Source organism: Salmo salar, chromosome ssa22 (assembly GCF_905237065.1).
Source record: "Salmo salar chromosome ssa22, Ssal_v3.1, whole genome shotgun sequence".
Classification (NCBI taxonomy): domain Eukaryota; kingdom Metazoa; phylum Chordata; class Actinopteri; order Salmoniformes; family Salmonidae; genus Salmo; species Salmo salar.
The window spans coordinates 63,425,687-63,447,144 of NC_059463.1; the positions used below are offsets into that span (position 1 = coordinate 63,425,687).

General features: G+C 44.3%; 1 protein-coding gene across 3 annotated transcripts in view; it reads right to left on the bottom strand.

The window, feature by feature from the left end:
• Positions 1–914: 914 nt before the first annotated feature.
• Positions 915–21,458, bottom strand: part of LOC106583855 (CCHC-type zinc finger nucleic acid binding protein) — a 51,072-nt gene continuing 30,528 nt past the window's right edge. Inside the window, exons 3-6 of one of the 3 annotated variants that reach the window (XM_045705078.1) lie at positions 5,500–5,565; positions 5,348–5,418; positions 2,652–2,779; positions 915–1,868 (exon numbers count right to left, since the gene is read on the bottom strand). In XM_045705078.1, coding sequence (XP_045561034.1) covers positions 1,751–1,868; positions 2,652–2,779; positions 5,348–5,418; positions 5,500–5,565 — 383 coding nt within the window. In that variant the 3' untranslated portion in view covers positions 915–1,750. Of the gene's footprint in view, positions 1,869–2,651; positions 2,780–3,782; positions 5,419–5,499; positions 5,566–6,002; positions 6,014–21,458 lie in introns of those variants that run through there. The other 2 variants (XM_045705079.1, XR_006761275.1) reach the window with 2 other exon arrangements.

Sequence of the window (21,458 nt, forward strand, 5' to 3'; positions counted from 1 at the left end):
CAAATTAATACCCTGCACGTAAAAGGACTCTGACCACGAGAAACAAGATTATCTGGTCTGATGAAACCAAGATTCAACTCTTTGGCTTGAATGCCAAGCGCCACGTCTGGAGGAAACCAGGCACTGCTCATTACCTGGCCAATACCATCCCTACATTGAAGCATGGTGGTTGCAGCATCATGCTGTGGGGATGTTTTTCAGCGGCAGGGACAGAGAGACTAGTCAAGATCGAGGGAAAGATGAACGAAAATCTGCTCCAGAGCGCTCAGGACCTCAGACTGGGGCGAAGGTTCATCTTCCAACAGGACAACGACCCTAAGCAAACAGCCAAGACACAGGAGTGGCTTCGGGACAAGTCTTTGAATGTCCTTGGGTGGCCCAGGCAGAGCCCAATCAAACATCTCCGGAGATACCTGAAAATAGCTTTACGGCAACGCTCCCCATCCAACCTGACAGAGCTTGAGAGGATCTGCAAAGAATGGGAGAAACTCCCCAAATACAGGTGTGCCAAGTTTGTAGCATCATACCCAGGGGACGCGAGGCTATCATCGCAGCCAAAGGTGCTTCAACAAAGTACTGAGTAAAGGGTTTGAATACTTATGTAAATGTATTATTTCCATTTTTTTTATTTTATACATTTGTAAAAAACTCTAAAAACCATTTTTTCCTTTGTCATTATGGGGTATTGTGTACATAGATGAGAATAAGGCTGTAACGTAACAAAATTTGGTAAAAGTGAAGGGTTCTGAATACTTTCCGAATGCACTGTATATTTACACTAACGTCACCTAGAGGTACTCTGGTGCTGCTGAAACTGATATAGCTGGCTTTACACTAACGTCACCTAGAGGTACATGTTGAATACTGTATGCGCTTGCAATGATGGAATCTGATCAATTCAACTCAGAAAATAGTTCAGTTTAACTCCCCTTCTTGCGCTTTATTGAGATTAAAATTACATTATGTTGGAGGATTTTCAGTTGCATTACCTTTCCACTTAAACTGAGTACAAGCAAATTATATATTTTTAGTTGTCCAAGTCAGTGGTTCCTAAACTGTCGGCGCTGCGAGGGTCAGCGCGGGGCTCCCCACCACCCCCAAAATAATTATGGAAGGGGGTCCGATTGAAAAAGTTTGGGAACCACTGGTCTAAATGTTATTTTGTAGAAAAATAACATTTACATTTGTGAAAACATTCTTTCTCTGATCTGTTTCCATGATTATATAACACATCAACTTACTACTGGATCAAGACTGATTCTGACACTCAGCAGCTAACACTGTACAAAAACAGAGTTTTATTTTCTTGTGAATTAGCTATGACTGTCTGTATTCATACACCATGTGACGGGTTTGGTCCTGGTCTGTCTGCTGTCGGACAGAACGAACCCACAACGACCACAGGGTGGTGCTGCTGTCTCAAGTCACTCTCTCAGGTCTAGTCCGTTTTGTTCCAAAAAAACTAAAAAAAGTTCCGACAGACTTTCATTCCGACTCAAGGGCTGGTTTCCCGGACCTGGTAGGGAGAACATCCACTCAGAACTCATCCCTGGTCACCAGTGGCATGGGAAATGGCTTCTTTAACAAACCATTGTACATTAACCTCAACCAAAGTAAACATTTTGGATTAATATTCCACTCCTTTACAGCGGACTGGTCTGGGAGCAGCCTCCGAAGCCAGAGGGGAGGTTTCAGACAAAAATAATACAATCATCCATGTGTAGGAGGGGCGTAGGAAGGCAGCAGAGCGCTAGGCCGTGGCCTCGATGGTGCATTCTTTAGCCAGGTGACCAGACTTTCCACAGTTGTAGCAGTTGACTTCGCTGGCCTTGCTGCACTGGACGGCAACATGGCCGATCTCACCACACCTGGTGGGAGAGAGATGAGGTTTAGCTAAGACAAGGGAGAGTTTTCAAGATGGAAGCACAGTAATGAGTCCGTGTTAGTCTTCAGAAAGCACAGTCCGTTTACCATGTGGCTTTAACAAGTCGATGAGAAAGGGACAGGTCAGAGACGGCACATCCAGGACTCCCCAGTAACACTTCACTACTTTGTTTAAAAATATAGATATTTTGTAAAATGTTCTTAAAAATGTTTTTTACTTGTATATTTTCCTTTATAGGGGACAGAGACAGAGGATAGATTGGAGAGAATTTTGTACCAGAAGGAGCGTGGACCGGTCCCTAACCCACACAGTACCTGTGTGTTAACTCACCTGAGAGCCCTTCTGGATGTGTATATGTGTTAACTCACCTGTAACATTTGACCTTCTCACAGCCCTTCTGGATGTGTGTTAACTCACCTGTAACATTTGACCTTCTCACAGCCCTTCTGGGTGTGTGTTAACTCACCTGTAACATTTGACCTTCTCACAGCCCTTCTGGGTGTGTGTTAACTCACCTGTAACATTTGACCTTCTCACAGCCCTTCTGGGTGTGTGTTAACTCACCTGTAACATTTGACCTTCTCACAGCCCTTCTGGATGTGTGTTAACTCACCTGTAACATTTGACCTTCTCACAGCCCTTCTGGATGTGTGTTAACTCACCTGTAACATTTGACCTTCTCACAGCCCTTCTGGATGTGTATATGTGTTAATTCACATGTAACATTTGATCTTCTCACAGCCCTTCTGGATGTGTGTTAACTCACCTGTAACATTTGACCTTCTCACAGCCCTTCTGGATGTGTCCGAAGCCTCCACACGAGTAGCACTTCTGCTCGTTGGCGTGGTCACAGTCTCGGGCCACGTGGCCGGCCTTGCCACAGTTATAACAGACCTGCATTATAACATAAGGCTCCAGTCACGCGGCCAACCCTGCCCGAGTTATAACATTATAAACACACCGGCCTCGCCCTGACACACCGGCCTCGCCCTGACACACCGGCCTCGCCCTGACACACCGGCCTCGCCCTGACACACCGGCCTCGCCCTGACACACCGGCCTCGCCCTGACACACCGGCCTCGCCCTAGTTCTAACACTACAACACACCAGCCTCGCCCTAGTTCTAACACTACAACACACCGGCCTCGCCCTGACACACCGGCCTCACCCTAGTTCTAACACTACAACACACCAGCCTCACCCTAGTTCTAACACACCGGCCTCGCCCTAGTTCTAACACACCGGCCTCACCCTAGTTCTAACACACCGGCCTCGCCCTAGTTCTAACACTACAACACACCAACCTCACCCTAGTTCTAACACACTAGCCTCACCCTAGTTCTAACACACCGGCCACACCCTAGTTCTAACACACCAGCCTCACCCTAGTTCTAACACTACAACACACCGGCCTCACCCTAGTTCTAACACACCAGCCTCACCCTAGTTCTAACACACCAGCCTCACCCTAGTTCTAACACACCAGCCTCACCCTAGTTCTAACACACCAGCCTCACCCTAGTTCTAACACACCAGCCTCACCCTAGTTCTAACACACCAGCCTCACCCTAGTTCTAACACTAACACTACAACACACCAGCCTCACCCTAGTTCTAACACTACAACAAACCAGCCTCACCCTAGTTCTAACACTACAACACACCGGCCTCAACCTAGTTCTAACACTACAACACACCAGCCTCACCCTAGTTCTAACACACCGGCCACACCCTAGTTCTAACACACCAGCCTCACCCTAGTTCTAACACTACAACAAACCAGCCTCACCCTAGTTCTAACACTACAACACACCAGCCTCACCCTAGTTCTAACACTACAACACACCAGCCTCACCCTAGTTCTAACATACCAGCCTCACCCTAGTTCTAACACTACAACACACCAGCCTCACCCTAGTTCTAACACACCAGCCTCGCCATAGTTCTAACATACTAGCCTCACCCTAGTTCTAACACACCAGCCTCACCCTAGTTCTAACACACTAGCCTCACCCTAGTTCTAACACACTAGCCTCACCCTAGTTCTAACACACTAGCCTCACCCTAGTTCTAACACACCAGCCTCACCCTAGTTCTAACACACCAGCCTCACCCTAGTTCTAACACACCAGCCTCACCCTAGTTCTAACACACTAGCCTCACCCTAGTTCTAACACACTAGCCTCACCCTAGATCTAACACACCAGCCTCACCCTAGTTCTAACACACTGGCCTCACCCTAGTTCTAACACTACAACACACCAGCCTCACCCTAGTTCTAACACTACAACACACCGGCCTCACCCTAGTTCTAACACTACAACACACCGGCCTCACCCTAGTTCTAACACTACAACACACCAGCCTCACCCTAGTTCTAACACTACAACACACCAGCCTCACCCTAGTTCTAACACACCGGCCACACCCTAGTTCTAACACACCAGCCTCACCCTAGTTCTAACACTACAACACACCGGCCTCACCCTAGTTCTAACACTACAACACACCAGCCTCACCCTAGTTCTAACACACCGGCCACACCCTAGTTCTAACACACCAGCCTCACCCTAGTTCTAACACTACAACACACCAGCCTCACCCTAGTTCTAACACACCGGCCTCACCCTAGTTCTAACACTACAACACACCAGCCTCACCCTAGTTCTAACACACCGGCCACACCCTAGTTCTAACACACCAGCCTCACCCTAGTTCTAACACTACAACACACCAGCCTCACCCTAGTTCTAACACTACAACACACCGGCCACACCCTAGTTCTAACACACCAGCCTCGCCCTAGTCCTAACACTACAACCCACCAGCCTCACCCTAGTTCTAACACTACAACACACCAGCCTCACCCTAGTTCTAACACTACAACACACCAGCCTCACCCTAGTTCTAACATACCAGCCTCACCCTAGTTCTAACACTACAACACACCAGCCTCACCCTAGTTCTAACACACCAGCCTCGCCATAGTTCTAACATACTAGCCTCACCCTAGTTCTAACACACCAGCCTCACCCTAGTTCTAACACACTAGCCTCACCCTAGTTCTAACACACTAGCCTCACCCTAGTTCTAACACACTAGCCTCACCCTAGTTCTAACACACCAGCCTCACCCTAGTTCTAACACACCAGCCTAACCCTAGTTCTAACACACCAGCCTCACCCTAGTTCTAACACACCAGCCTCACCCTAATTCTAACACACCAGCCTCACCCTAGTTCTAACACACCAGCCTCACCCTAGTTCTAACACACCAGCCTCACCCTAGTTCTAACACTAACACTACAACACACCAGCCTCACCCTAGTTCTAACACTACAACAAACCAGCCTCACCCTAGTTCTAACACTACAACACACCAGCCTCACCCTAGTTCTAACACTACAACACACCAGCCTCGCCCTAGTTCTAACACACCAGCCTCGCCATAGCTCTAACACACCTGTTCCCTCTCCTTCTTGGGCTCCTTACAGCCTCTGGAGATGTGTCCTCCACGACCACAGTTATAGCACGCTGGGATGGAAGAATCACCAGAGGAACAAGTTACTTATGACAAAGCAATACTTCCTGTAGAGCAGGTGTTGAGATGCTCACCATCCTCAGTCCTCTCACAGTCCCTGGCGACATGCCCAGGCTCGCCACAGCGATAGCAGAACAGATCTGAGGAAAAGGAATAAAATTATTAAATTAACATTACTTTGCCAGTTCAAAAAAATCAAAAGAATAGGAATAGATTTAGAAGTCAGCACATGACCAGAGTTGTTAGCACACTCAGAGCTAGCCAGGGCCGCGCTCAGGAAGACCAAACAGGACAGAAAGCTTGAAACTGAGTTACATGGGGAGGTAGAAAACTACAAGACTGTTCACGTTCAGTTTCAAAGTGAGCCGTACTGAACACAGTAGTCAATACCTTACCTTTCCCCGTCTATTGATCACTACCCTGTAATGTAGTCAGTACCTTACCCCGTCTATTGATCACTACCCTGTAATGTAGTCAATACCTTACCTTTCCCCGTCTATTGATCACTACCCTGTAATGTAGTCAGTACCTTTCCCCGTCTATTGATCACTACCCTGTAATGTAGTCAGTACCTTACCTTTCCCCGTCTATTGATCACAACCCTGTAATGTAGTCAATACCTTACCTTACCCCGTCTATTGATCACTACCCTGTAATGTAGTCAGTACCTTACCTTACCGTCTATTGATCACTACCCTGTAATGTAGTCAGTACCTTACCTTTCCCCGTCTATTGATCACTACCCTGTAATGTAGTCAGTACCTTTCCGTCTATTGATCACTACCCTGTAATGTAGTCAGTACCTTTCCCCGTCTATTGATCACTACCCTGTAATGTAGTCAGTACCTTACCTTTCCCCGTCTATTGATCACTACCCTGTAATGTAGTCAGTACCTTTCCCCGTCTATTGATCACTACCCTGTAATGTAGTCAATACCTTACCTTTCCCCGTCTATTGAGCACTACCCTGTAATGTAGTCAGTACCTTACCTTTCCCCGTCTATTGATCACTACCCTGTAATGTAGTCAGTACCTTTCCCCATCTATTGATCACTACCCTGTAATGTAGTCAGTACCTTACCTTACCCCGTCTATTGATCACTACCCTGTAATGTAGTCAGTACCTTACCTTTCCCCATCTATTGATCACTACCCTGTAATGTAGTCAGTACCTTACCCCGTCTATTGATCACTACCCTGTAATGTAGTCAGTACCTTACCTTACCCCATCTATTGATCACTACCCTGTAATGTAGTCAGTACCTTACCTTTCCCCGTCTATTGATCACTACCCTGTAATGTAGTCAGTACCTTACCCCATCTATTGATCACTACCCTGTAATGTAGTCAGTACCTTTCCCCGTCTATTGATCACTACCCTGTAATGTAGTCAGTACCTTACCCCGTCTATTGATCACTACCCTGTAATGTAGTCAGTACTTTTCCCCGTCTATTGATCACTACCCTGTAATGTAGTCAATACCTTACCCCGTCTATTGATCACTACCCTGTAATGTAGTCAGTACCTTTCCCCGTCTATTGATCACTACCCTGTAATGTAGTCAGTACCTTACCCTGTCTATTGATCACTACCCTGTAATGTAGTCAGTACCTTTCCCAATCTATTGATCACTACCCTGTAATGTAGTCAGTACCTTACCCCGTCTATTGATCACTACCCTGTAATGTAGTCAGTACCTTACCCCGTCTATTGATCACTACCCTGTAATGTAGTCAGTACCTTTCCCCATCTATTGATCACTACCCTGTAATGTAGTCAGTACCTTACCCCGTCTATTGATCACTACCCTGTAATGTAGTCAGTACCTTACCTTACCGTCTATTGATCACTACCCTGTAATGTAGTCAGTACCTTACCTTTCCCCGTCTATTGATCACTACCCTGTAATGTAGTCAGTACCTTTCCGTCTATTGATCACTACCCTGTAATGTAGTCAGTACCTTTCCCCGTCTATTGATCACTACCCTGTAATGTAGTCAGTACCTTACCTTTCCCCGTCTATTGATCACTACCCTGTAATGTAGTCAATACCTTTCCCCGTCTATTGATCACTACCCTGTAATGTAGTCAGTACCTTACCTTTCCCCCTCTATTGATCACTACCCTGTAATGTAGTCAGTACCTTACCCCGTCTATTGATCACTACCCTGTAATGTAGTCAGTACCTTTCCCCGTCTATTGATCACTACCCTGTAATGTAGTCAGTACCTTACCTTACCCCGTCTATTGATCACTACACTGTAATGTAGTCAGTACCTTTCCCCGTCTATTGATCACTACCCTGTAATGTAGTCAGTACCTTACCTTTCCCCGTCTATTGATCACTACCCTGTAATGTAGTCAGTACCTTTCCCCATCTATTGATCACTACCCTGTAATGTAGTCAATACCTTACCTTTCCCCGTCTATTGATCACTACCCTGTAATGTAGTCAGTACCTTTCCCCGTCTATTGATCACTACCCTGTAATGTAGTCAGTACCTTACCTTACCCCGTCTATTGATCACTACCCTGTAATGTAGTCAGTACCTTACCTTTCCCCGTCTATTGATCACTACCCTGTAATGTAGTCAGTACCTTACCCCGTCTATTGATCACTACCCTGTAATGTAGTCAGTACCTTTCCCCGTCTATTGATCACTACCCTGTAATGTAGTCAGTACCTTTCCCCATCTATTGATCACTACCCTGTAATGTAGTCAGTACCTTACCCCGTCTATTGATCACTACCCTGTAATGTAGTCAGTACCTTTCCCCATCTATTGATCACTACCCTGTAATGTAGTCAGTACCTTACCCCATCTATTAATCACTACCCTGTAATGTAGTCAGTACCTTACCCCGTCTATTAATCACTACCCTGTAATGTAGTCAGTACCTTTCCCCGTCTATTGATCACTACCCTGTAATGTAGTCAGTACCTTACCTTTCCCCGTCTATTGATCACTACCCTGTAATGTAGTCAGTACCTTACCCCGTCTATTAATCACTACCCTGTAATGTAGTCAGTACCTTACCTTTCCCCATCTATTGATCACTACCCTGTAATGTAGTCAGTACCTTACCCCATCTATTGATCACTACCCTGTAATGTAGTCAGTACCTTTCCCCATCTATTGATCACTACCCTGTAATGTAGTCAGTACCTTTCCCCATCTATTGATCACTACCCTGTAATGTAGTCAGTACCTTACCCCATCTATTGATCACTACCCTGTAATGTAGTCAATACCTTACCTTTCCCCGTCTATTGAGCACTACCCTGTAATGTAGTCAGTACCTTACCCCGTCTATTGATCACTACCCTGTAATGTAGTCAGTACCTTACCCCGTCTATTGATCACTACCCTGTAATGTAGTCAGTACCTTACCCCGTCTATTGATCACTACCCTGTAATGTAGTCAGTACCTTTCCCCATCTATTGATCACTACCCTGTAATGTAGTCAGTACCTTTCCCCGTCTATTGATCACTACCCTGTAATGTAGTCAGTACCTTTCCCCGTCTATTGATCACTACCCTGTAATGTAGTCAGTACCTTACCTTTCCCCGTCTATTGATCACTACCCTGTAATGTAGTCAGTACCTTTCCCCGTCTATTGATCACTACCCTGTAATGTAGTCAGTACCTTTCCCCGTCTATTGATCACTACCCTGTAATGTAGTCAGTACCTTTCCCCGTCTATTGATCACTACCCTGTAATGTAGTCAGTACCTTACCCCGTCTATTGATCACTACCCTGTAATGTAGTCAATACCTTACCTTTCCCCGTCTATTGATCACTACCCTGTAATGTAGTCAGTACCTTTCCCCATCTATTGATCACTACCCTGTAATGTAGTCAGTACCTTACCTTACCCCGTCTATTGATCACTACCCTGTAATGTAGTCAATACCTTACCTTTCCCCGTCTATTGATCACTACCCTGTAATGTAGTCAATACCTTACCTTTCCCCGTCTATTGATCACTACCCTGTAATGTAGTCAATACCTTTCCCCGTCTATTGATCACTACCCTGTAATGTAGTCAGTACCTTACCCCGTCTATTAATCACTACCCTGTAATGTAGTCAGTACCTTACCTTTCCCCATCTATTGATCACTACCCTGTAATGTAGTCAGTACCTTTCCCCATCTATTGATCACTACCCTGTAATGTAGTCAGTACCTTACCTTTCCCCGTCTATTGATCACTACCCTGTAATGTAGTCAGTACCTTACCTTTCCCCATCTATTGATCACTACCCTGTAATGTAGTCAGTACCTTTCCCCGTCTATTGATCACTACCCTGTAATGTAGTCAGTACCTTTCCCCGTCTATTGATCACTACCCTGTAATGTAGTCAGTACCTTTCCCCGTCTATTGATCACTACCCTGTAATGTAGTCAGTACCTTTCCCAGTCTATTGATCACTACCCTGTAATGTAGTCAATACCTTACCTTTCCCCGTCTATTGATCACTACCCTGTAATGTAGTCAGTACCTTTCCCCATCTATTGATCACTACCCTGTAATGTAGTCAATACCTTTCCCCGTCTATTGATCACTACCCTGTAATGTAGTCAGTACCTTTCCCCGTCTATTGATCACTACCCTGTAATGTAGTCAGTACCTTACCTTACCCCGTCTATTGATCACTACCCTGTAATGTAGTCAATACCTTTCCCCGTCTATTGATCACTACCCTGTAATGTAGTCAATACCTTACCTTTCCCCATCTATTGATCACTACCCTGTAATGTAGTCAGTACCTTTCCCCATCTATTGATCACTACCCTGTAATGTAGTCAGTACCTTACCTTACCCCGTCTATTGATCACTACCCTGTAATGTAGTCAGTACCTTACCTTTCCCCATCTATTGATCACTACCCTGTAATGTAGTCAGTACCTTACCTTTCACCATCTATTGATCACTACCCTGTAATGTAGTCAGTACCTTTCCCCGTATATTGATCACTACCCTGTAATGTAGTCAGTACCTTTCCCCGTCTATTGATCACTACCCTGTAATGTAGTCAGTACCTTTCCCCGTCTATTGATCACTACCCTGTAATGTAGTCAGTACCTTTCCCCGTCTATTGATCACTACCCTGTAATGTAGTCAGTACCTTTCCCCGTCTATTGATCACTACCCTGTAATGTAGTCAGTACCTTACCTTACCCCGTCTATTGATCACTACCCTGTAATGTAGTCAGTACCTTACCTTTCCCCGTCTATTGATCACTACCCTGTAATGTAGTCAATACCTTACCTTTCCCCATCTATTGATCACTACCCTGTAATGTAGTCAGTACCTTTCCCCATCTATTGATCACTACCCTGTAATGTAGTCAGTACCTTACCTTACCCCGTCTATTGATCACTACCCTGTAATGTAGTCAGTACCTTACCTTTCCCCATCTATTGATCACTACCCTGTAATGTAGTCAGTACCTTACCTTTCACCATCTATTGATCACTACCCTGTAATGTAGTCAGTACCTTTCCCCGTATATTGATCACTACCCTGTAATGTAGTCAGTACCTTTCCCCGTCTATTGATCACTACCCTGTAATGTAGTCAGTACCTTTCCCTGTCTATTGATCACTACCCTGTAATGTAGTCAGTACCTTTCCCCGTCTATTGATCACTACCCTGTAATGTTGTCAGTACCTTACCTTTCCCCGTCTATTGATCACTACCCTGTAATGTAGTCAGTACCTTTCCCCGTCTATTGATCACTACCCTGTAATGTAGTCAGTACCTTACCTTACCCCGTCTATTGATCACTACCCTGTAATGTAGTCAGTACCTTACCTTTCCCCGTCTATTGATCACTACCCTGTAATGTAGTCAATACCTTACCTTACCCCGTCTATTGATCACTACCCTGTAATGTAGTCAGTACCTTACCCCCTCTATTGATCACTACCCTGTAATGTAGGCAGTACCTTTCCCCGTCTATTGATCACTACCCTGTAATGTAGTCAGTACCTTACCCCATCTATTGATCACTACCCTGTAATGTAGTCAGTACCTTACCTTTCCCCGTCTATTGATCACTACCCTGTAATGTAGTCAATACCTTACCTTACCCCGTCTATTGATCACTACCCTGTAATGTAGTCAGTACCTTACCTTTACCCCGTCTATTGATCACTAAACTGTAATGTAGTCAGTACCTTTCCCCGTCTATTGATCACTACCCTGTAATGTAGTCAGTACCTTTCCCCGTCTATTTATCACTACCCTGTAATGTAGTCAATACCTTTCCTCGTCTATTAATCACTACCCTGTAATGTAGTCAATACCTTACCTTACCCCGTCTATTGATCACTACCCTGTAATGTAGTCAGTACCTTACCTTTCCCCATCTATTGATCACTACCCTGTAATGTAGTCAGTACCTTTCCCCGTCTATTGATCACTACCCTGTAATGTAGTCAGTACCTTACCTTTCCCCGTCTATTGATCACTACCCTGTAATGTAGTCAGTACCTTACCCCGTCTATTGATCACTACCCTGTAATGTAGTCAGTACCTTACCCCGTCTATTGATCACTAACCTGTAATGTAGTCAGTACCTTACCCCGTCTATTGATCACTACCCTGTAATGTAGTCAGTACCTTACCCCGTCTATTGATCACTACCCTGTAATGTAGTCAGTACCTTTCCCCGTCTATTGATCACTACCCTGTAATGTAGTCAGTACCTTTCCCCATCTATTGATCACTACCCTGTAATGTAGTCAATACCTTTCCCCGTCTATTGATCACTACCCTGTAATGTAGTCAGTACCTTACCCCGTCTATTGATCACTACCCTGTAATGTAGTCAGTACCTTTCCCCGTCTATTGATCACTACCCTGTAATGTAGTCAATACCTTACCTTACCCCGTCTATTGATCACTACCCTGTAATGTAGTCAATACCTTTCCCCATCTATTGATCACTACCCTGTAATGTAGTCAGTACCTTTCCCCATCTATTGATCACTACCCTGTAATGTAGTCAGTACCTTTCCCCGTCTATTGATCACTACCCAGTAATGTAGTCAGTACCTTTCCCCATCTATTGATCACTACCCTGTAATGTAGTCAGTACCTTTCCCCATCTATTGATCACTACCCTGTAATGTAGTCAGTACCTTTCCCCGTCTATTGATCACTACCCTGTAATGTAGTCAGTACCTTTCCCCGTCTATTGATCACTACCCTGTAATGTAGTCAGTACATTTCCTTTCCCCGTCTATTGATCACTACCCTGTAATGTAGTCAGTACCTTACCTTACCCCATCTATTGATCACTACCCTGTAATGTAGTCAGTACCTTTCCCCGTCTATTTATCACTACCCTGTAATGTAGTCAATACCTTTCCCCATCTATTGATCACTACCCTGTAATGTAGTCAGTACCTTACCTTTCCCCGTCTATTGATCACTACCCTGTAATATAGTCAATACCTTACCTTACCCCGTCTATTGATCACTACCCTGTAATGTAGTCAGTACCTTACCTTTCCCCATCTATTGATCACTACCCTGTAATGTAGTCAGTACCTTTCCCCGTCTATTGATCACTACCCTGTAATGTAGTCAGTACCTTACCTTTCCCCGTCTATTGATCACTACCCTGTAATGTAGTCAGTACCTTTCCCCGTCTATTTATCACTACCCTGTAATGTAGTCAGTACCTTACCCCATCTATTGATCACTACCCTGTAATGTAGTCAATACCTTACCTTACCCCGTCTATTGATCACTACCCTGTAATGTAGTCAGTACCTTACCCCGTCTATTGATCACTACCCTGTAATGTAGTCAGTACCTTACCCCGTCTATTGATCACTACCCTGTAATGTAGTCAGTACCTTACCCCGTCTATTGATCACTAACCTGTAATGTAGTCAGTACCTTACCCCGTCTATTGATCACTACCCTGTAATGTAGTCAGTACCTTTCCCCATCTATTGATCACTACCCTGTAATGTAGTCAGTACCTTTCCCCATCTATTGATCACTACCCTGTAATGTAGTCAGTACCTTACCCCATCTATTAATCACTACCCTGTAATGTAGTCAATACCTTACCTTTCCCCGTCTATTGAGCACTACCCTGTAATGTAGTCAGTACCTTACCCCGTCTATTGATCACTACCCTGTAATGTAGTCAGTACCTTTCCCCATCTATTGATCACTACCCTGTAATGTAGTCAATACCTTACCTTTCCCCGTCTATTGATCACTACCCTGTAATGTAGTCAGTACCTTTCCCCGTCTATTGATCACTACCCTGTAATGTAGTCAGTACCTTACCTTTCCCCGTCTATTGATCACTACCCTGTAATGTAGTCAGTACCTTACCCCGTCTATTGATCACTACCCTGTAATGTAGTCAGTACCTTTCCCCGTCTATTGATCACTACCCTGTAATGTAGTCAGTACCTTTCCCCGTCTATTGATCACTACCCTGTAATGTAGTCAGTACCTTACCCCGTCTATTGATCACTACCCTGTAATGTAGTCAATACCTTACCTTTCCCCATCTATTGATCACTACCCTGTAATGTAGTCAGTACCTTTCCCCATCTATTGATCACTACCCTGTAATGTAGTCAGTACCTTACCTTTCCCCGTCTATTGATCACTACCCTGTAATGTAGTCAGTACCTTACCTTTCCCCATCTATTGATCACTACCCTGTAATGTAGTCAGTACCTTTCCCCGTCTATTGATCACTACCCTGTAATGTAGTCAGTACCTTTCCCCGTCTATTGATCACTACCCTGTAATGTAGTCAGTACCTTTCCCCGTCTATTGATCACTACCCTGTAATGTAGTCAGTACCTTTCCCCGTCTATTGATCACTACCCTGTAATGTAGTCAGTACCTTACCTTTCCCCGTCTATTGATCACTACCCTGTAATGTAGTCAGTACCTTTCCCCATCTATTGATCACTACCCTGTAATGTAGTCAATACCTTTCCCCGTCTATTGATCACTACCCTGTAATGTAGTCAGTACCTTACCCCGTCTATTAATCACTACCCTGTAATGTAGTCAGTACCTTACCTTTCCCCATCTATTGATCACTACCCTGTAATGTAGTCAGTACCTTTCCCCATCTATTGATCACTACCCTGTAATGTAGTCAGTACCTTACCTTTCCCCGTCTATTGATCACTACCCTGTAATGTAGTCAGTACCTTACCTTTCCCCATCTATTGATCACTACCCTGTAATGTAGTCAGTACCTTTCCCCGTCTATTGATCACTACCCTGTAATGTAGTCAGTACCTTTCCCCGTCTATTGATCACTACCCTGTAATGTAGTCAGTACCTTTCCCCGTCTATTGATCACTACCCTGTAATGTAGTCAGTACCTTTCCCCGTCTATTGATCACTACCCTGTAATGTAGTCAATACCTTACCTTTCCCCGTCTATTGATCACTACCCTGTAATGTAGTCAGTACCTTTCCCCATCTATTGATCACTACCCTGTAATGTAGTCAATACCTTTCCCCGTCTATTGATCACTACCCTGTAATGTAGTCAGTACCTTTCCCCGTCTATTGATCACTACCCTGTAATGTAGTCAGTAACTTACCTTACCCCGTCTATTGATCACTACCCTGTAATGTAGTCAGTACCTTACCTTTCCCCGTCTATTGATCACTACCCTGTAATGTAGTCAATACCTTACCTTTCCCCATCTATTGATCACTACCCTGTAATGTAGTCAGTACCTTTCCCCATCTATTGATCACTACCCTGTAATGTAGTCAGTACCTTACCTTACCCCGTCTATTGATCACTACCCTGTAATGTAGTCAGTACCTTACCTTTCCCCATCTATTGATCACTACCCTGTAATGTAGTCAGTACCTTACCTTTCACCATCTATTGATCACTACCCTGTAATGTAGTCAGTACCTTTCCCCGTATATTGATCACTACCCTGTAATGTAGTCAGTACCTTTCCCCGTCTATTGATCACTACCCTGTAATGTAGTCAGTACCTTTCCCCGTCTATTGATCACTACCCTGTAATGTAGTCAGTACCTTTCCCCGTCTATTGATCACTACCCTGTAATGTAGTCAGTACCTTACCTTTCCCCGTCTATTGATCACTACCCTGTAATGTAGTCAGTACCTTTCCCCGTCTATTGATCACTACCCTGTAATGTAGTCAGTACCTTACCTTACCCCGTCTATTGATCACTACCCTGTAATGTAGTCAGTACCTTACCTTTCCCCGTCTATTGATCACTACCCTGTAATGTAGTCAATACCTTACCTTACCCCGTCTATTGATCACTACCCTGTAATGTAGTCAGTACCTTACCCCCTCTATTGATCACTACCCTGTAATGTAGGCAGTACCTTTCCCCGTCTATTGATCACTACCCTGTAATGTAGTCAATACCTTACCCCATCTATTGATCACTACCCTGTAATGTAGTCAGTACCTTACCTTTCCCCGTCTATTGATCACTACCCTGTAATGTAGTCAATACCTTACCTTACCCCGTCTATTGATCACTACCCTGTAATGTAGTCAGTACCTTACCTTTACCCCGTCTATTGATCACTAAACTGTAATGTAGTCAGTACCTTTCCCCGTCTATTGATCACTACCCTGTAATGTAGTCAGTACCTTTCCCCGTCTATTGATCACTACCCTGTAATGTAGTCAGTACCTTTCCCCGTCTATTTATCACTACCCTGTAATGTAGTCAATACCTTTCCTCGTCTATTAATCACTACCCTGTAATGTAGTCAATACCTTACCTTACCCCGTCTATTGATCACTACCCTGTAATGTAGTCAGTACCTTACCTTTCCCCATCTATTGATCACTACCCTGTAATGTAGTCAGTACCTTTCCCCGTCTATTGATCACTACCCTGTAATGTAGTCAGTACCTTACCTTTCCCCGTCTATTGATCACTACCCTGTAATGTAGTCAGTACCTTACCCCGTCTATTGATCACTACCCTGTAATGTAGTCAGTACCTTACCCCGTCTATTGATCACTACCCTGTAATGTAGTCAGTACCTTTCCCCGTCTATTGATCACTACCCTGTAATGTAGTCAGTACCTTTCCCCATCTATTGATCACTACCCTGTAATGTAGTCAATACCTTTCCCCGTCTATTGATCACTACCCTGTAATGTAGTCAGTACCTTACCCCGTCTATTGATCACTACCCTGTAATGTAGTCAGTACCTTTCCCCGTCTATTGATCACTACCCTGTAATGTAGTCAATACCTTACCTTACCCCGTCTATTGATCACTACCCTGTAATGTAGTCAATACCTTTCCCCATCTATTGATCACTACCCTGTAATGTAGTCAGTACCTTTCCCCATCTATTGATCACTACCCTGTAATGTAGTCAGTACCTTTCCCCGTCTATTGATCACTACCCAGTAATGTAGTCAGTACCTTTCCCCATCTATTGATCACTACCCTGTAATGTAGTCAGTACCTTTCCCCATCTATTGATCACTACCCTGTAATGTAGTCAGTACCTTTCCCCGTCTATTGATCACTACCCTGTAATGTAGTCAGTACCTTTCCCCGTCTATTGATCACTACCCTGTAATGTAGTCAGTACCTTACCTTTCCCCGTCTATTGATCACTACCCTGTAATGTAGTCAGTACCTTACCTTACCCCATCTATTGATCACTACCCTGTAATGTAGTCAGTACCTTTCCCCGTCTATTTATCACTACCCTGTAATGTAGTCAATACCTTTCCCCATCTATTGATCACTACCCTGTAATGTAGTCAGTACCTTACCTTTCCCCGTCTATTGATCACTACCCTGTAATGTAGTCAATACCTTACCTTACCCCGTCTATTGATCACTACCCTGTAATGTAGTCAGTACCTTACCTTTCCCCGTCTATTGATCACTACCCTGTAATGTAGTCAGTACCTTTCCCCGTCTATTTATCACTACCCTGTAATGTAGTCAGTACCTTACCCCATCTATTGATCACTACCCTGTAATGTAGTCAATACCTTACCTTACCCCGTCTATTGATCACTACCCTGTAATGTAGTCAGTACCTTACCCCGTCTATTGATCACTACCCTGTAATGTAGTCAGTACCTTACCCCGTCTATTGATCACTACCCTGTAATGTAGTCAGTACCTTACCCCGTCTATTGATCACTAACCTGTAATGTAGTCAGTACCTTACCCCGTCTATTGATCACTACCCTGTAATGTAGTCAGTACCTTTCCCGTCTATTGATCACTACCCTGTAATGTAGTCAGTACCTTTCCCCATCTATTGATCACTACCCTGTAATGTAGTCAGTACCTTTCCCCATCTATTGATCACTACCCTGTAATGTAGTCAGTACCTTACCTTTCCCCGTCTATTGATCACTACCCTGTAATGTAGTCAGTACCTTTCCCAGTCTATTGATCACTACCCTGTAATGTAGTCAGTACCTTACCTTTCCCCCTCTATTGATCACTACCCTGTAATGTAGTCAGTACCTTACCCCGTCTATTGATCACTACCCTGTAATGTAGTCAGTACCTTCCGCCGTCTATTGATCACTACCCTGTAATGTAGTCAGTACCTTTCCCCGTCTATTGATCACTACCCTGTAATGTAGTCAGTACCTTTCCCCGTCTATTGATCACTACCCTGTAATGTAGTCAGTACCTTACCTTACCCCGTAATGTAGTCAGTACCTTACCCCGTCTATTGATCACTACTCTGTAATGTAGTCAGTACCTTACCTTACCCCGTCTATTGATCACTACCCTGTAATGTAGTCAGTACCTTTCCCCGTCTATTGATCACTACCCTGTAATGTAGTCAGTACCTTACCTTACCCCGTCTATTGATCACTACCCTGTAATGTAGTCAGTACCTTTCCCCATCTATTGATCACTACCCTGTAATGTAGTCAGTACCTTTCCCCGTCTATTGATCACTACCCTGTAATGTAGTCAGTACCTTTCCCCGTCTATTGATCACTACCCTGTAATGTAGTCAGTACCTTACCCCGTCTATTGATCACTACCCTGTAATGTAGTCAGTACCTTACCCCGTCTATTGATCACTACCCTGTAATGTAGTCAGTACCTTTCCCCGTCTATTGATCACTACCCTGTAATGTAGTCAGTACCTTACCCCGTCTATTGATCACTACCCTGTAATGTAGTCAGTACCTTACTCCCCGTCTATTGATCACTACCCTGTAATGTAGTCAGTACCTTACCTTTCCCCATCTATTGATCACTACCCTGTAATGTAGTCAGTACCTTTCCCCGTCTATTGATCACTACCCTGTAATGTAGTCAGTACCTTTCCACGTCTATTGATCACTACCCTGTAATGTAGTCAGTACCTTTCCCCCTCTATTGATCACTACCCTGTAATGTAGTCAGTACCTTACCCCGTCTATTGATCACTACCCTGTAATGTAGTCAGTACCTTTCCTTTCCCCGTCTATTGATCACTACCCTGTAATGTAGTCAGTACCTTTCCCCGTCTATTGATCACTACCCTGTAATGTAGTCAGTACCTTACCTTTCCCTGTCTATTGATCACTACCCTGTAATGTAGTCAGTACCTTACCTTTCCCCGTCTATTGATCACTACCCTGTAATGTAGTCAGTACCTTTCCCCGTCTATTGATCACTACCCTGTAATGTCGTCAGTACCTTTCCCCATCTATTGATCACTACCCTGTAATGTAGTCAATACCTTACCTTACCCCATCTATTGATCACTACCCTGTAATGTAGTCAGTACCTTACCTTACCCCGTCTATTGATCACTACCCTGTAATGTAGTCAGTACCTTACCCCGTCTATTGAACACTACCCTGTAATGTAGTCAGTACCTTACCTTACCCCGTCTATTGATCACTACCCTGTAATGTAGTCAGTACCTTTCCCCGTCTATTGATCACTACCCTGTAATGTAGTCAGTACCTTACCTTACCCCGTCTATTGATCACTACCCTGTAATGTAGTCAGAACCTTACCTTACCCCGTCTATTGATCACTACCCTGTAATGTAGTCAGTACCTTTCCCCATCTATTGATCACTACCCTGTAATGTAGTCAGTACCTTTCCCCGTCTATTGATCACTACCCTGTAATGTAGTCAGTACCTTTCCCCGTCTATTGATCACTACCCTGTAATGTAGTCAGTACCTTTCCCCGTCTATTGATCACTACCCTGTAATGTAGTCAGTACCTTACCCCGTCTATTGATCACTACCCTGTAATGTAGTCAGTACCTTACCCCGTCTATTGATCACTACCCTGTAATGTAGTCAGTACCTTTCCCCGTCTATTGATCACTACCCTGTAATGTAGTCAGTACCTTTCCCCATCTATTGATCACTACCCTGTAATGTAGTCAGTACCTTACCTTTCCCCATCTATTGATCACTACCCTGTAATGTAGTCAGTACCTTTCCCCGTCTATTGATCACTACCCTGTAATGTAGTCAGTACCTTTCCCCGTCTATTGATCACTACCCTGTAATGTAGTCAGTACCTTTCCCCGTCTATTGATCACTACCCTGTAATGTAGTCAGTACCTTTCCTTTCCCCGTCTATTGATCACTACCCTGTAATGTAGTCAGTACCTTACCTTTCCCCGTCTATTGATCACTACCCTGTAATGTAGTCAGTACCTTTCCCCGTCTATTGATCACTACCCTGTAATGTAGTCAGTACCTTACCTTTCCCTGTCTATTGATCACTACCCTGTAATGTAGTCAGTACCTTTCCCCGTCTATTGATCACTACCCTGTAATGTAGTCAGTACCTTTCCCCGTCTATTGATCACTACCCTGTAATGTAGTCAGTACCTTTCCCCGTCTATTGATCACTACCCTGTAATGTAGTCAGTACTTTACCCCGTCTATTGATCACTACCCTGTAATGTAGTCAGTACCTTTCCCCGTCTATTGATCACTACCCTGTAATGTAGTCAGTACCTTTCCCCGTCTATTGATCACTACCCTGTAATGTAGTCAGTACCTTTCCCCGTCTATTGATCACTACCCTGTAATGTAGTCAGTACCTTACCTTACCCCGTCTATTGATCACTACCCTGTAATGTAGTCAGTACCTTACCCCGTCTATTGATCACTACCCTGTAATGTAGTCAGTACCTTACCTTACCCCGTCTATTGATCACTACCCTGTAATGTAGTCAGTACCTTTCCCCGTCTATTGATCACTACCCTGTAATGTAGTCAGTACCTTACCTTACCCCGTCTATTGATCACTACCCTGTAATGTAGTCAGTACCTTACCCCGTCTATTGATCACTACCCTGTAATGTAGTCAGTACCTTACCTTTCCCCGTCTATTGATCACTACCCTGTAATGTAGTCAGTACCTTTCCCCGTCTATTGATCACTACCCTGTAATGTAGTCAGTACCTTACCTTTCCCCGTCTATTGATCACTACCCTGTAATGTAGTCAGTACCTTCCTTACCCCGTCTATTGATCACTACCCTGTAATGTAGTCAGTACCTTACCTTACCCCCGTCTATTGATCACTACCCTGTAATGTAGTCAGTACCTTTCCCCATCTATTGATCACTACCCTGTAATGTAGTCAGTACCTTACCCCGTCTATTGATCACTACCCTGTAATGTAGTCAGTACCTTACCTTTCCCCGTCTATTGATCACTACCCTGTAATGTAGTCAGTACCTTTCCCCGTCTATTGATCACTACCCTGTAATGTCGTCAGTACCTTACCCCATCTATTGATCACTACCCTGTAATGTAGTCAGTACCTTACCTTTCCCCGTCTATTGATCACTACCCTGTAATGTAGTCAGTACCTTTCCCCGTCTATTGATCACTACCCTGTAATGTAGTCAGTACCTTACCCCATCTATTGATCACTACCCTGTAATGTAGTCAGAACCTTACCTTACCCCGTCTATTGATCACTACCCTGTAATGTAGTCAGTACCTTTCCCCATCTATTGATCACTACCCTGTAATGTA